Source organism: Bactrocera dorsalis, chromosome 3 (genome assembly GCF_023373825.1).
Source record: "Bactrocera dorsalis isolate Fly_Bdor chromosome 3, ASM2337382v1, whole genome shotgun sequence".
Lineage (NCBI taxonomy): Eukaryota > Metazoa > Arthropoda > Insecta > Diptera > Tephritidae > Bactrocera > Bactrocera dorsalis.
The window spans coordinates 10,631,317-10,648,305 of NC_064305.1; the positions used below are offsets into that span (position 1 = coordinate 10,631,317).

Here is a 16,989-nt window from a genome sequence, read left to right on the forward strand (position 1 = left end):
CTGCAGGAATACATTTTATAAAGACACATTTACACACACACTTATATACATACACACATTCATACATATGTATATATTTTCATTTAATGCGCGTGAAACTCATACACAAAGCGCTTTGAGCGCACAAAAGCGGTTTGGTAGATTTTGGCCGGTCGGTCAGTAGGGTCAATCGACCATATAGATGTACACACACATACACACACAAGCGCAAAGTGTAGGTTAAATGGAAATTGCAAAACGTTTACCGTTTACGGATGCCATTGGCAGGAAATGACAATACACACGCAAAATCTTAAGCGCATAAGAGCAAAGGAGCTATGATAGGGCTTGCAGGGCTCGTCAGAGATAAAGCATAGAAGCAATAACGAGCGATTACGTATGTAGATATGTGCATATGTGTGTATACACTTTTATTTTAATTTATTAAGCTAAGATGCTTCTAAACAAATTGAAACGATAAAATGTACGCAGCATGCGTAAAAAGAAAATCTTTAGGAAAGCTTTATTCGTAACAGTTTCGACCACACAATTGAACCAGCCCGCGGGTAAGCAATATTGGACCAGTTGAAAATTATTGATTGTTATAATTTTCTAAATTTACAAGGTAATTCATAAAAGCCGATTTTAGTATTATTGATAACTGGTCCGATAGTCACTAGTACTAGACTGGTTGTAAAGGAAGCTATGAGAATTTTTCGAAATTATTAAGCTAAAAAAATGTTATAACTATAATTCGTTATTGAATTTATTAAAATTATAAACTGGTCCTAAAGTAACTAGTTATAACTATAAAAAAATGTAGGAAATGAAATAATGCTAATCAGTATAGAAATTGGTTCAAATCGCAGTTTATTCATTTGGCCTTTTCTTTGTGACTAGTTTGTAACTAGTTGGAGACTAGTTGGTAACTAGTTTATAACTTTTACTATTAACTTCTCTACCCTAAAAAATTAGCAAACGAAATCATGCAAAGAATTTTACAAAGTGGTCCTAAAGGTACTAGAGTACTACTTATCAATAATGAGGTGCACTGAAGCTGTTCATTCCAGATTTTACATACTGTATGCATACATACATACATACACACATATTTATCTAGAAGCAACATAAAGTATATACTTGCATGCTATATATACATATATACATATTCATTATAGTAAACACAGCTTAAGCACACACAATCATTTCTATAATTCAATTTCGCTCTTGCTTATGAAATTGTCCCCAGAGTGAGTTCTCAACAAAGACTGTCCAGTGCGTATTGCGTTGCCAACGTCAAGGAATTCTGATGCGCTCTGGGAGCAGTAACTCCTTATGCGTCGTTCAGCTATGTGAGAGCATGTGTGCTCGAGTAATTGCGTATGAGGCTTGAATTCTGCAATACAATTACAGTTGAGAGCTGGAAGCAATTGCATTTTATTTATACGCCAACTGATGAAGATTCAGGGCAGAAGACGTACTCGGCACAAAAGCATCTTAAAATTGTGTTAAATTTTGTTTAAATTGTATAAAAGTTGGCGAAGGATGTGAAATGTTTCTTCAGAGCCTTTGCTTTTGGTCTGGTAGTGCAGTTATGGTTGACTGGCGAATGTGGATCTTATAGGCGCTCTCTTGGCAAGTAAAATGCATAGAGGTAAGCATGGTAATAGGATCAGCTAAGCTACCAACTAAGCTATTTTATAAGACGGGTCCATATTAAGTCTACAGTTACCCCATCTTAGTATCCCAGTAGCAGTGAAATCCTAGAAACTATTCGAAATCCGACACTGGATCGAGCTGAGGCTTAGTAAAGCAAATCTCAGAAACTTTTCGAAATCCGACATTGGATCGAGCTGAGGCTTGGTAAAGCAACCAAAATCCTTCGGATCTAGTTGAGGCGTGATAAAGCAACAGATTTCGGTCTAGTATCGTCTATCCGCTTGATATTTTATAAGCCGAAATCCGACATTGGATCGAGCTGAGGTGTGACAAAGCAACAGATTTCGGTCTAGTACCGTCTAGCTTGGTAAAGCAACAGATTTCGATCTAGTTTCGTCTATCCCCTAGATATTTTATAAGCCGACTCGGGGACGATACGAAGTTTACAGTTAGCCACCGATAAGCTAAAACAAGGCTTTAGGATGACATCCCAGTTGAAAAAAACAGAAATTGGACATTGGAAAGAGCTCAAACTTGGCAAGCAAAAGCCTTCGGACGGTCTGGTGTCCTCTGCCAGCCAAACAAGTCCGAAAATTTTAACTGAGTTAGGTGGTCTAACCCACTCCAAGCTTACGCAGTACAGATATTTTATAATATAGAACCTCTGCGACCATTTTATCTATTGGATGGACTCGGTTTTCTGCGCTCATCGTCAACAAAAATACTGGGGCTTGAAAAACGACTTTAGGCTGACAATTTTTTCTTTTGGGTGTTTTCCTGTTGCGAGATGATCCAAAAATAACCTTACTACTGGAGAGGATGATTTGGCAGATATTGCATATGTCTCTTGTATTGGACGTGGTTTTCAGTGAAAGCTTGTCATCAACCAAAACTTTAAGGTTTAGAGGGTGAGAAGACCTCTGGATGTTACAGTGAAAGCTCATCATCAACCAAAACTTTAAGGTTTAGAGGGATGTGGAAGTTTTTTGAGTATCGCTATTGCTGGTGATCCAAACAATACATTGCTGCTACAGACGTAGCTTCCGTGGCCGGTCTTTCAACAGGCTCATAGTTACCAATGCACTCACTCAACACACCTCATCACATCAAAAAAAAAAGTGAAATTTCAGCGCATTTGCAACCTCTAAAGGTGGAATCCACCAACCCCCTACCGCTACAAATCTCACTATTCGGCTGTGAAAATCCTGCTATTCATTACGACAGCGTCCTTTCGCGTCTAGTCAATTAAGAGCGTACAAATTAAACCGTTAGTGGCTAATAAAGACAAGTTTTGCTTTCGTTGCCCCGCAACCAACCGCCAGCCACAGTACACTGATTTCTATTCAAAAGATTTGAAGACGAGAATGTCACAAACAGACTGAAGAGCGAAAAGTGACGTTGAAAATTTTCGTGAATTAGCCGACGAGCGCCACAAGGACACCATTCATGCGCCGTCCGACCGCTGTAGCGCGTCTAATTCGTTTAATACGCTTTATTCATTAGAATAGCGGAATTTTTAATTTACCAAAGCGCTGCCCCAAACTCACAAACACAGCGCGCGCGCATGCCAACGCTGCGCGACACATCTGGCAACGCTCTGAGGCATATGCAACGTCATTTCATTCCATTTCATTTCGTTTTAACTGACAGTAACGGCTTGAAAGGCACGCCGCAGGGACGTGTGCGTGGGGGCGGTGCGGCGGCGTATGCCGAATGAATTGAATTTGTGCGCTGTTGTCTAGCGCTGCCGTAGGAATGTGTACAACAACAATGTAGGCAAAGCAACGAAGCAATAAAGCGGCGAATCAACGAATGCGAAGTGACTCGACAAAAGCGGTGTGTGATCGATTGAAAACCGTTATGGGAGTGGGAGTAAGTGGCTAAAAGCGACTGTGTGTGTGTGTGTGAGAGCGCGTATGCGCCTCTGTTGTATGCTCATGCCGTGTGCCATGTCGTTTAAGGTAAATAATGATGAAGACTGGCACAGCTAAAGTGACAGCAACGAAAATCGAATGTCCTTGAGTTGAAAATAGTAAGGAAAACACACACAATGTATGGAAATGGAAATGTTTGAAGGAACGTATGGACGCTGCGCCAAAATAGAAAAGTGTACAAGAATGCTACAGCAACAACAAGAATAACGGCACAATAATAGTAACGGTGGAAAATCGCATGACAAGCCAAAATTAAATCGCTGATGGCGCACCGCAACATACGGCTGGGTAGGCTGGCTGTCGGGCTGACGAACTTAATGTGGATTGATTGGATTGTAGAGAAGAATGCATATATGTGTGTGTTAAATATACCTTGAACACGGTATAAAAAGTCTGACTGGAAATTTTTACAAATCAGAAGGAAACGATAGAGACCCTTTAGCCCTAATATAAGTAAATGATAAGCCAGAGCTTCCTCTTTCCTTCTGTATATTAGCAGACAAGACCTTTAAATATTGAGATATCGATCTGTAATTTTGCACACTTTTTTTTCTCCTCAAGAAGCTGCTGATTTGTCGGAAAATCTGATATCAGACCTCTATACGACATGGCTGCCATACAAACTGACCGATCAAACTGAAGTCCTTGTATGGAAAACATTTGTATTTGACGAGATTCCTTTCTGAAATTAAGTACAGACTATTTTCGAAGGCTGCACTATAATCCTCGAAAAAATTATTCATAACGGACCACTATAGCATATAGCTGTCATACAAACTGCATATAGCTCTCATACAAACTGACCGATCAAACTCAAGTCTTTGTATGGAAAACTTTTTTATTTGACCAGAAATCGCACCGACATTTAGCACAGACTATTTTTGAAGACAACGCTACAGTCTCCGAAGAAATAATTCAGATCGAGCCACTATAACATATAGCTGCCATACAAACTGAACATTCAAAATCAATATAAAGAGCTTTTTATACCCTTTTATGCTATCAGAAATCCACCCGTGAAGGGTGTTATAGCTTCGGAGCAACCGAAGTTAACATTTTTTCCCGCTTATAATCGGCATATACATATATCTTTGTGTGTGTGTGCTGCAGCGGGTTAATGTCAACAACGAAAAATTGGAAAGCATTAAGCAGATAAACAAAGTGCTCTTGCGTGGCCATTGTAGTGTGAATATGTATGTATGTAGGTATGTAGTACAGTGGGTGGTGGCCTTAAACTACAAGCATATTGGAAACAAAAGAAGCGTGTACTAAATAAATACGAAGAAAAGTGCAGGTACGAAAGTAAGCAGGCGTCTATAAATAAAGGCTGGGTAATGAAGTGGAATGCCTTAACTGTACGAATATACACACACACATAGATACACATGGAGATTTTTCTTTGCTTTTTGGGCAATATTAATTTATTTTATTATTTGCTTTTTCCCTTTCTGGTAGTTGCCTTAGGCGCTGGTGGAAAATTACTTTTGCGGTAGCAAAAAGTCTTTAAATTTTAAAATTATTTTATTTTATAATGAACATTTTACTCGAGTATATGTAATTTAATTTTTAAATAAAACATATTTTCATCTAAAAATGTGATTCGGATCGTTCAATTTATATGGCGGCTATATGCTATAGTGGCCCGATCTGAACAATTTCTTCGGAGAATGTAACATTGCCTTGGAAAATAATGTGTGCAAAATTTCATGCTGATATCTTGGCAAATAAAAAAGTTTTCCCTTTAAGACCTTCATTTTGATCGTTCAGTTTGTATGGCAGCTATAAGCTATAGTGCGCCGATCTGAAGAATTTCTTCGGAGTATGTAGGGTTGGCGTAAATAACAATACATACCAAATTGTGCCTTGGTATCTTTCCAAATAAAAAAGTTGTTCATAGAAGAACTTAATTTTGATCGGTCAGTTTGTATGGCAGCTATATGCTATACTGGTCCGATCTGTACAATTTCTTTGGAGATAATAGCGTTGCCTAAGACAACAATCCAGACTAAATTTCGTGTTGATATCGACTCAAATAAGAGAGTTTTCCATATAAGAGTTTTATTTTGATCGGTCAGTATATATGGCAGCTATATGCTATACTGGTCCGATCTGAATAATTTGTTGAAAAAATATAACGTTGCCTGAGACAATAATCCAGACTAAATTTCGTGTTAATATCTTACAAAATAAAAAAAATTCCATACAAGCACTTGATTCCGATCGTTCAGTTCGTATGAGAGCTATATGCTATAGTGGTTCGATATCCTCGTTTCCGACAAATCAGTAGCTTTTAGGTAAGAAAAGCACTTATGTTAAGTTTCAGAACGATATTTTAAAAATTGAGATATATACAGACAAATAAACAGACCGACGAGGATGACTAAATTCACTCAGCTCGTCACGCGTTTAATTTATATGGGTCTCGGAAAGGGTATGTACCGATAGTGTCCATGTGTGGTATAGAGTCTTATATGATTAACAATATCTCCTCACTAAATTTTGTCCTATAGTTTATGTGACCTTGAGGCGCGGAAACGATCGTACGAGGTGTGACGACTACGTACGAGTAACATATAATAATATATGAAAGCTACAGAAGTAATCCATCGATTTCACCTATGATTGGTACTGAGTTGCTACAAAACATGAGTATCTTGACTATAAATTTTCGATAAAATATCATTTTAACTGCATATTTTGCCTTCTGATTGGCTAACAAGATCAAAAGCACTTATGAAGGTTTAACATTCAGCTATACGCAAAGAAGGGTGGTCATGCTCCGATTTTTCTTTGGTATCATGTAGCCATTTGCCAGCAATAAAGAAGAAGAACCCGCAGCCATTTTCCACTTAGATGTTTTTTGGTTCAAACCAGCCGATCAGTGGTGAAAAATACTGCAGCATGAGAGATAAGGCTGACTTATTTATTGTAAGATGAAAATATGAAGATGACAGTTGATATGGTTACTTGGGGTCCTAAAGATGGTGATCCATCACCTACCACTTTGAACTTGAGATCTATAGACTTTTATTTGGTGAATAATCTCATAATAACATTGTCAACTAGATCCGTTTGGGAAACCGATCTTTACAAAACTTTCAAGATTATACAACTTCGGGTGTTGGGATCCAAGGAAGTAGTGTAACAAATATTTGAGAAACCACGTTGACTTATAAGACTTTCAAGATTATACAATTTTGGGTGCTGGGATCCAAGAAAATAGTGTGATAATATTTTTGATCCCAAAAAGAATCGAGGATCTTATAGGAGTATAAAATGAATGGTTTTTGTATTTTCCGAAGACAACTCTTGGGTGAGGTTAGGTTAATCTGGTAGGTCAATAAGCCAATCTTTTAAAATTGAAAAACTCTTTTCTTCGTAGTCTAAAAAACACCAAGCACTGCATTGTTATTATAATTTAAAGTCGAGTTAGTTCAGACTTTTCTCGAGTCTCTTATCCATCTTTAATTCGCACTCACTTATCTCAGTTGCTTTAGGCAACGTACCGGCAGTGCCAAACAAGATTGAAATGTCTCCAAAAAGGCTCCATTGTTCCTTCTCTCTCTCTCTCTACCCTAAAACTGTAGTCCCACGAAGTCTTTGTCAGCAGACAGCCGTAAGCGAATGAGAAAATTGCAATTACAGGCAAGAGGTGCACAAGTAGTTCGAGAGGAGGACCGACGGAGTAGTTCGAGTGGTGAGGAAAACAAGAGCGGTATAGCAAATTGGAAAAACTGTCTAACCTAAAATTGTTTGCGCTCAATTAAATTGCAACACACAAACATAACTACACACACAGACACATGTAATGGGCACCAATATGAAGGGAAGCGGATTAAAAACGTTGCGATTTCATGCAAAAATATTTATGACAAAAAAGTCTAGACATTTGCGCCGCCGGCTTTTGGGAGCAATAGTTAAAGTGCAGCAATAACAACAAAAACACACACATAATTTGTAAAAAGTAAAGCTGCCGGAAAGATTAAACAACCGTAAAATGCGAGAAAAATAAAGCACAAAAACGCAACAACAAAAACAGAAAAAAGAACGCCGACATACAAAATAGACAAGTAACACTTCAAACAGCCAACAAAAACAACGCCAACAAAGTGTACAAGCAGCAGCATCTTTGCGAGGACACACAGGCGCTTGGTGGGCGGCAACTGCCGCTGCTGATGCTTGAAGCTGCTTTGAAGTGCCAGCAACAATTTGTACATTTTATTGCCAAACCAACAAAAACAACAACAAAAGCGCACGAAAATGCAATGTGACGTAAGCGAAGTGTGCGGCGTGGGGGACAGCGGGTGGACGGTAGGCGGTCGCAGGCAGGCAGGCAGGCGACGCATCACTTTCAAGGCATTGTCTGGCTGGCAGTCACTCAGTGTCAGCGCAACAAAGGCGATCGGTCGCTTGGAAAAGGTGCTGCAACGGTCGTTGGCATTGCTGTCAGGTTGGCTTAACCGGCAGCGACCTTTTGTCAACGACGACTGACAGCGACATACATCGCAGCGCCGAGCAGTGGACGGCGCAACAAACGGTAAATATTAAATGTGTGTAGTTGGGTGCACAAATGATAAAGGCGCTGCAGTGGAGACGAATCTAACGATAATTATCATTATTATTATAATCGAATTGAAATAGTTTTGGAGAAAGAATAATTAATATATAAAGAAAAGTATTATTAAATTCTTTATTAAATGTTTTATTAAAAGTCCAAAATGAAATAAGAAAAAAAAAATTAAAAAAAAAAATATAAAAATAATTTAAAAAAAATATTAAAAATAATTAAATGCTAACAGTAAAAATCGGCAAGAAATATAAAAAATTACATTAAAATAGAAAATAAAAAAAATATAGGAAAACCTAACCAGAAAATTAAAAAAAAATATAAAATAATATAAAAAAAATATAAAATAATATAAAAAAACATAAAAATTGATTAATAGCTAACTGTAAAAAAATCGCAAGAAATGTAAAAAAAATTACACTACAATAAAAAATTAAAAAATAAAATATTGAAAAAAGTTAAAAAAAATATTAAAAAAAACATAAAAAGAAATATTTAAAAAAAAATAAAATAAAATAAAAAAAAGAAATAAAAAAAAATTGAAAAAAATTGAAAAAAATAAAAAAATAAGAAATAAAAAAATTAAAAAAATATATTTAAAAAAAGTAAAAAATAATAATTATTTAAAAAAAAAAAAAGTAAAAAAATGGTAAGAAAATCATAAAAAAAAATCATCAAAAAACAACGAAAGGCCAAAACTTATAATAATTAGAAAACATATATTTTAAATATTTATTAAAATTAATATAAAAAAGGTTAAAAATTAAGTAATTAATGTCACACTATATAAAAAGATGTAAATAAAATTTAAAAAATACAAAAAAAAATTCTTAAAACAAATTGATTTAAAATAACAATAAATTGCATTAAAGAAATTTATAAATTAAATAAAAAACAAAATATTTAAAAATTAACAAATTTAATTAACACAAAATTAATAATTTTAACAAATTTTTTTAATTCTATTTATTAACAATTTTTTTTTAATTAATTAATTGATTTTTTTAATTTAATTTATTAATTTCTTTAATTAAATTTAAATTGTGTTAATGAGTTACGGTGCGAAGGCATTTTAAACCCTCCTTACGGCCTAAAAAAAAAAAAAAAAAAAAAAAAAAAATTGTGTTAATGAATTTAATTTAATTTCTATTTTTTTTTAACAAATTAATTTCAAATAACAATAAATTGCATTAAAAAAATTTATAAATTGAATAAAAAATACCAAAATATTTAAAAATTAACAAATTTAATTAACAAAAAATTAATAAATTTAACAAATTTTTTTTAATTCTATTTATTAACAATTTTTTTTTAATTAATTAACTAATCTTTTTAATTTAGTTTATTAATTTTTTTAATTAAATTTAAATTTTGTTAATGATTTTAATTTAACTTCTATTTTTTTTTTTAATTTTAAAATTTTTGTTAATTTTTTTAATTTAATTTAAAATTTTTTTAATGTTTTTAATTTAATTTGTTATTTTTTTTTTAAATTAATTTATTAATTTTTTTAATTTAAACGTTTATTGAAATTTTCTAAAAACAAAAAATCAAAAATACAAACATAAAAACATAAAAATTGAATTACCTAAACAATAAATAATAAGAATAAGAATAATTCGTACATATCATTTATAAAAAAAAAACAAAAACAATAACAAAAAAAAAAAAAAAATAAAATAAAATATGTTATAAACATATTTACTTCAAACACCGTGGAATAGTCCAAAAATATCACACATCCATTTCAAAAAACCGCTTGAAAATATTAAAATTAATAAAACAAAAAAATTAATTTGATAATCTAAATAATATAAATTACCAAAGACTTCATAAAAATATCAAAAAATATTTATTAAAAACATAAAAAAAGTGAATGAAATTAAAAATAGCAAACGTGTCCATTAAAAGAGTCCGAGAAAAAGATCGCGTGGGTGTTCATAAAAAGCTAAACATTTTCAGAGCACTGCCGATTAACAGGTGCCTGATACCGCCCACCTACTAAGCAACAACAACAACACCAGCAGCGCATACGTGATAAATCTAACTCAGCGCACTCACTACAAAGTCTAGCCGTAAATTTAAATGAAGGTGTCAGCGTGCGCCACACACACACACACACACAAACCAATGGAGCGCCGCCACCGCCAGCTCAGCCTCAGCGTCTATGCCGGCGACGGTTTGTCTGGCAGAACAAAGACCGCGCACCACTGCTACTTCCGCGACGCTCGAGGCGTTGAAATTTTTAATTCCAGCAATAAAAAGAGTGTCAACGCTATCAAGGCGCGCGCACAGCAACAAAGTGGCCGGGAGACAGCAGCCGCAACGGCAGCAACAATTCTCGCCAGTCAACATTTAAATTGTCGTCTAATTTGTCGTGCTGTTGCAACGCGTCACCAAGCCGCGCGGCACGAGAGTGCAATTTTCATTCAACACATTTCACATTTCACCAAGCGCTGCACGCTGACAACAGCGCATGGAATGGGCAGCGCGGCGCTGACGGCAAGCGAAACTGAAATCGAAGCGCGAAGGCGTTGCTTGCGCCAACTGTGGGCGCGCGGCGTTGCGCGTCACATTTTTGGCCACAAAGTAAATGGAAAATGTGTGGCAAATATGTTGTTGCGGTTGGCGCGCGCCATGGCAGGCATATTAGTGAATTGTTGACACTAATAGCCACATTCACACATTTATCGCTTTAATAAAAATTAAAATTGTGGCAGCGCAAACAAACACATATAGTATGTATGTATATACTAAAGTAATTATGTTTACATATGTACATACTATGTTTTGTGGTCGTGTGGCACGTTCGTTGGGCGGAAATTATATTCGTTTTAATTACGTTTTTTTCCTTTAGCAAATAAAGTCGACAAAGTAATCGTTAGCGGAAGTAAGTCGTTGTATGTTTATAGCCAATTTCGGTAATATATAGGCCGTGTGTTATTTAAGATATATTTTTCAATGAACTTTTAATTAGATCGCCCTAAATTAGTGATATAGAAGGCACGAAGGTACTTTGAGAGTGGGAAATCGTTATAACCGGTATATGGGGGCTCTGCTGGAACACATATGAAGAAGTAAGGGGTGATCCAAGTAAAGTACATCATCACACGTCTTGAGACCCAGCATCCATCATGGAATAATATTCGAACGAATATAGACCACATCCAGCACGCAGTGAAGAAAATTAGCAGCCGTAGCTGAGAGTGTACACTAAGACCATGGAGAGTCAAGTCGTCGCCGGTTCGCAGCAACTCGGACTGACGTATGGGACGATCTTTTTAGGTAAAAATCTTAAATTGAAAGCGTACAAAATACAGTTTGTGCAAGAACTGAAGTCGCTCGACCTTACCAAGCGACATCGTTCACTCTATAGGCTCTTGAGAAGTTCCAAGAAGATCCAACGTTTTCGATTCAAATTTTCTTCAGTGATGAGGTACATTTCTGGCTCAATGGGTATGTGAACAAGCAAAATTGTCGCATTTGGGACGAAGAGCAGTCTGAAGAGAATAAAGGGCTGTTATTTTATCTAGAAAAAAAACAGTTTGGTACGGTTTGTGGGCCGGTGGAATCATCGATCCATTTTTCTTCAAAAATGATGCCGGCGAGAAAGTAACCCTCATTGGCGACCGTTTTCGCGCCATGATAACCGATTATTTGATGCCTGAAATTGAACCTCGTGATCTTGGCGATATTTAGTTTCAACAAGACGGCGCAACTTCACATACATCGCATCAATCAAGCGATTTAGTGAGAGACTGAGCGGTAAATTCACGTTTTGGACCAGTCGATTGGCCACTGAGATCGTATGATATCACACCCTTAGACTTTTCCTGTGTGGATCTGTAAAGTCTAAATTTTATCCGAACAATCCCGCTTCGATACAGGCCTTGGAGCAAAGCATTACGCGTGCCATTCGTCAGTTTACCAGTGGAAATGTTCGAACGAGTCATCGAAAATTGGACTCAACGGATGGTCCATCTAAGACGTAGCCGCGACCAACATTTGAAAGAGATAATCTTCTAAAATTAAAGTCTGAGAATGTTCTTTCGAGTGATAACAAATCTTCCTCACTAAATTTGAAGTTTTTGTATTTTTTCTTTCGAAAAGTAGGGAACCTCGAAATAGATCACCTTTTATATTATTTGTACAGTAAATAGCATAAGAAATGTTGTGACTTAATCTCAATCTAATCTACTCTGTATATATCGAACAAAATTTTTTTCCTTTGAACCACGATTCCCAGTGAGCGCTCTGCTCATTTCCCTCAAATTTCCACCAATAACTAAAAAATTGTGCCGCATATCAATTAGTTGTTGTTAGCTCAGAGTTCAATATACCAAAAGTGCCTATTGTTTTATATTGTAAGTGTCTAATTATTGTTTACCACTACTAAATTTTGTTGCTGTTGTAGTCGGCGCAGATTTATGGCAATGTAAACGCTTTTGTTTCAATGAGTTATTAAGCTTCTTTGTGTTTGGCAATAATATATTCAGAGAGGACCTTTGACAAAAGTGTTTATTGTTGTTGTTCTTAATAAATGGCTGTTGTTTCCCCTAGTGTATTGCCTTTATTTGCAATGAGTGTATTGTTTTTTTGCTTATATTTTAGACACAAATACATACATACATATAAATCATAGCTGATAAGGATTCTTTGTTGTTTGACTATGTGCAATCTGTTGGGATTATTGTTGATTTAAGCATATTTATTTGTATATTTTTGGAAGAGAAAAATTGTATGTGTCTAATGGATTTTAAGCACTTTTTTCGGTTTTCAGTTGAGCATAATATACTGTGAGCTATGTACATATGTAAAGGTGAAAAGTGAAGGGAAAAATTTGTATTTGCATTTCTGCAATTTTTCTATATTTTTTTAGGCTTTTAATTTTTTTTAAGTTTTTTAAAGTTTTTAGATTTTTAAGTTTTTTATTTCTTTTTAGATTGTTTTTATATAAAATATGTATTTTTAATAAGGTTTTGAAATATTTTTTTTTTTTTAGGTTTTTTAATTTTTTTTTTTTTAAGTTTTTTAAGGTTTTTTTATTACCTTTTTTGGTTTTTTTTTTATAAAAAATATTTTATTAAGTGTAAAATTTTTATAACATTTTTTTTTTAGTTTTTGTTGGTTTGTAAAAAAAAATACAGAAAAAAGCAAAACTTTTCTAAAAAAATCTTTTTTTATTTCTTAAAAAAAAAATTAAGACAAGAAGCTGAAGCCAATTTTCAATTTAATGCCATTTTTTAATTTACAGGATACGCACTAATTCTACATTCTTGAAATTTTGACAAAAAAAAAAATTTTGCTTTCAAGTTATTTAAAATTGTTTTTTTTTTTTATTTTCAAAATAATTTTTTTTATTATTTTTTTTGTTTCATTTTCAAAATTTTTTTTTCCAAAATTATTTTTTTTTTTCAAAATTATTATTTTTTTTTCAAAAATTTGTTTTTTCATTTTTAAAATTATTATTTTTTATTTTAAAAATTATTTTTTTTTTAAAAAATTTTTTTTTTTTTTCATTTTCAAAATTATTTTTTTTTTTCAAAATTATTATTTTTTTTTCATTTTCAAAATTATTATCTTTTTCATTTTCAAATTTTTTTTTTCAAAATTATTATTTTTTTTTCATTTTCAAAATTATTATCTTTTTTTTAATTTTTAACCAATTTTTTGTTTAAATTTTCTTTTGCAAGACGTGTATTAGTACTCTAATTACTGAACTTTTAGACAAAAACCAATCTGTTTTCAATTTTTTTTTTCAATTTTTTAAGAAGTTAAGGCAGAAACAGTTGAGGCCAATTTTAAAATTTTACTGCGATTGTTTAATTAGCAGGAAATGTCTAATTCTAATTTTATTCTAAATTTTTGTTTTTTATTTTTTCAATTTTTTTATTTCTAAATTTTTTCAATCAATTCTTATTTTCGGTTTAAAGAGGAAACATTTTTTTCCTTTTACTTTAAAAAATTTTCAGATTTCTTTAATTTTCTGAAACTTTTTACGCTTCAAAAACGAAAAAAAAATTTGAATTTTTTTAGTTTTTATTTTATGCCTTAAACAATGTAAGACTTTTTTTCAATTTCAAAATTTTTAAATAAAATTTTCCCTCACTTTTCCACTTTTCGGCCACGTTTTTGCGAGAAAATTGAGAGGTTTTAACTTTATATGTTTTTTTAATTAAAAAAAAAAATAAATAAAAAAAAAAATAAAAATAATTGAAAATTATAATAATACAGTATACTTTATAGATTTTATCAAGCAATATTGCGTTCTGGTTTAGAATTCTTCTTCTTTAAATTTTTGCTACCTATCAGAGATGGTGGATCGCCTGTGGCTTCATAATAAAATATTAGTGAAGTCTCTACATAAAATTATAAAATCTTTAAGAAGCAAAAATAATTAAAAATGTACTAATCTGTGTAAAAGTATATGTATAAGCAATACATATGTATACTCTAAATAGTTACATACATATAGATATACTATATTATTGGTACAGTTAATACAAAATAGCCTCTTCTTTTTCAGTTTCCTGTTATATTGGCGTATAGTGCGTGAGAGAGTGTACCTACTTTAATAAGCGTGTGTATGTATTTTTTAATTATTTTAATAAAAAATTGCAACAAAAATGCATGAAAATATAAATAATAATATTTTTGCTTCAAATCCGAAAAATCCTGAACATTTACAGAATTAAATTGGAAACTATTTACCAGCGTTGTGTTATTGTATATAACATATGTAGGTTGTGGTTGTAGTTGTGTAGTGATATGTATGTATGTTTTGAGATAGTGTGGTGTGGGTGATATCTGTTTATATGTATGGCTGTGAGTATCGTAGTTTGCAAGTGTAGGGGAGTGTGGTGTGTTGTAAGTGGAAAAATGCATAAATACAAATTGCAACAACAGAGAAAAAATATTTAATTATTAATTTTAGAAAATTTTATTTATATTTATGCGCATTTTAATACTTTTTTGTAAATATTTTTTATATTTTTTATTTTATTTTTTATATTTTTTATTTTATTTTTTATATTTTTTATTTTATTTTTTATATTTTTTATTTTAATTTTAATATTCTTTTTAATTTTTATTATTTTTTATATACACTCTTTTTCGTTTTGAATTATTATTATTAATTTTTATATATTATTAATTAAACTATATAAATTAATAATTCTAATTTTTTATTTATTTATTACACTTTTGTGTGTGGCTTTTTAGTAAAAAAAAACATATACATATATGTATATATATTTTTAATTTTTTATATTTTTTAATTATTATAACTTTTTTTATTTAATATATCGTGTCTTATTTATCATATTTTTTTTTTTATATTATAATTTTTTTTATAAAATATTAGTTTTTGAATTGTTGCAATCTGATTTTATGCTTTCTTTCACTTCTCTAAACACACATGACTTTATTTTTTTCTCTTTTTCTATATTATTTTTCTTGTGTAAAATTTTGTAAGCTTTAATAGAAAATTTGCATGAAACTTACCGGCGGTAAGTGTGTAGTCCCAGCTGGTGTCTGGTTCATTTTTGTATACATTCAACTTCTCTGGCTGTAGGGGAAAAAGAGAGAAGAAAGAAAAAACACAATTATTATATGAAACATGTTAAATAAACATGTTTTATTTAAATAAAAACATTAAAAAAAGTTAAAAAAATATTAAAAAAAAATTAAATAAAAAACAAATAAATGAAAACAAAAAAAAAATTATTTGAAACAAAAACGAATTAAAAATAAAATAAAAAAAATTCAAATTTAAAAATTTAAAAAAAAATTCCGACAAATTTAAAATTTAAAGAATTAAAAAAGAAAAAACAAACAAACAAAATTAAAAAAGACAAATAAAATTATAAGCAACACAAATAATTATAATTAAAATTAATAAAAAAAAGTAAATAAAAAAAATTAAATATTATACAAAATTAAAAAAAAATAAAAAAAAAAAAATTATATTAAAAAAAAAACCATTAATCGAAAAAAAATTAAATTTCAACAAAAAAATTTTAATTTCAAAATATTAAAACGAAGGAACAAAAACCTAAATTAAAAAAAGTAAAATAAAATAATAAGCAACAGAAATAATAATAAATAAAGTCAATAAATAAAAATTTTAAATTTTTTAATTAAAAAAAAAATAAAATAAAACAAATTATTTTTTTTTTTATAAATTTTTTATTGAAAGTGAAAATAAAAAAATATTAAAAAATAATATAAAAATAAAATTTATTAATAAAAAATTTAAATAAAAAATGTTTCGACTAAAAAAATCTAAAAACATTACTTTTTAATTTGAAAAAAAATTTAAGTTAATTTTTTTTAAAAAGAAGTATTAAAAAAATTTTATTATATCTTTTTAATTGTTATATTATTTTTAATATAAAAATATATTGAAAATATTTTTTTTCATAACAAAATACTTGCGTTTTTTTATAAAAAAAATAATTTTTATAAATTTTTTATTAAAGGGAAAATAAATAAATATTAAAAAATAATATAAAAATAAAATCTATTTATAAAAAATGTATCGACGAAAAAAATCTAAAAACAACATCATTGGAAAAAATTTTAAATTTATTTCTTTTATAAAAAAAGTATTAAAAAAATTGTATTATATTTTATTATATTTTTTTAATTGTTCATTTATTTTTAATACAAACAGATATTGAAAATATTTTTTTTTTCATAAAAGAAGACTTGAATTTTTTTATAAAAAAAAGTATCGAAAATATAAAGATGAAACAAGAAATAAATAAAAACAAAAATAATATATACATATATATTTTTATAGCAAAAAAATTATAGCATTTTTTTATAAAAAAAAAAATAATTTTTATA

At 30.9% G+C, this 16,989-nt stretch overlaps 1 protein-coding gene across 14 annotated transcripts in view; it reads right to left on the reverse strand.

Annotated features, from left to right (window-relative positions):
• Window positions 1–16,989, reverse strand: part of LOC105233822 (heterogeneous nuclear ribonucleoprotein L) — a 289,357-nt gene that overhangs the window by 113,560 nt on the left and 158,808 nt on the right. For all 14 annotated transcript variants that reach the window (XM_049453016.1, XM_049453012.1, XM_049453014.1 and 11 more), the window contains one exon: window positions 15,643–15,706. In XM_049453016.1, coding sequence (XP_049308973.1) covers window positions 15,643–15,706 — 64 coding nt within the window. The remainder of the gene's footprint in view (window positions 1–15,642; window positions 15,707–16,989) is intronic.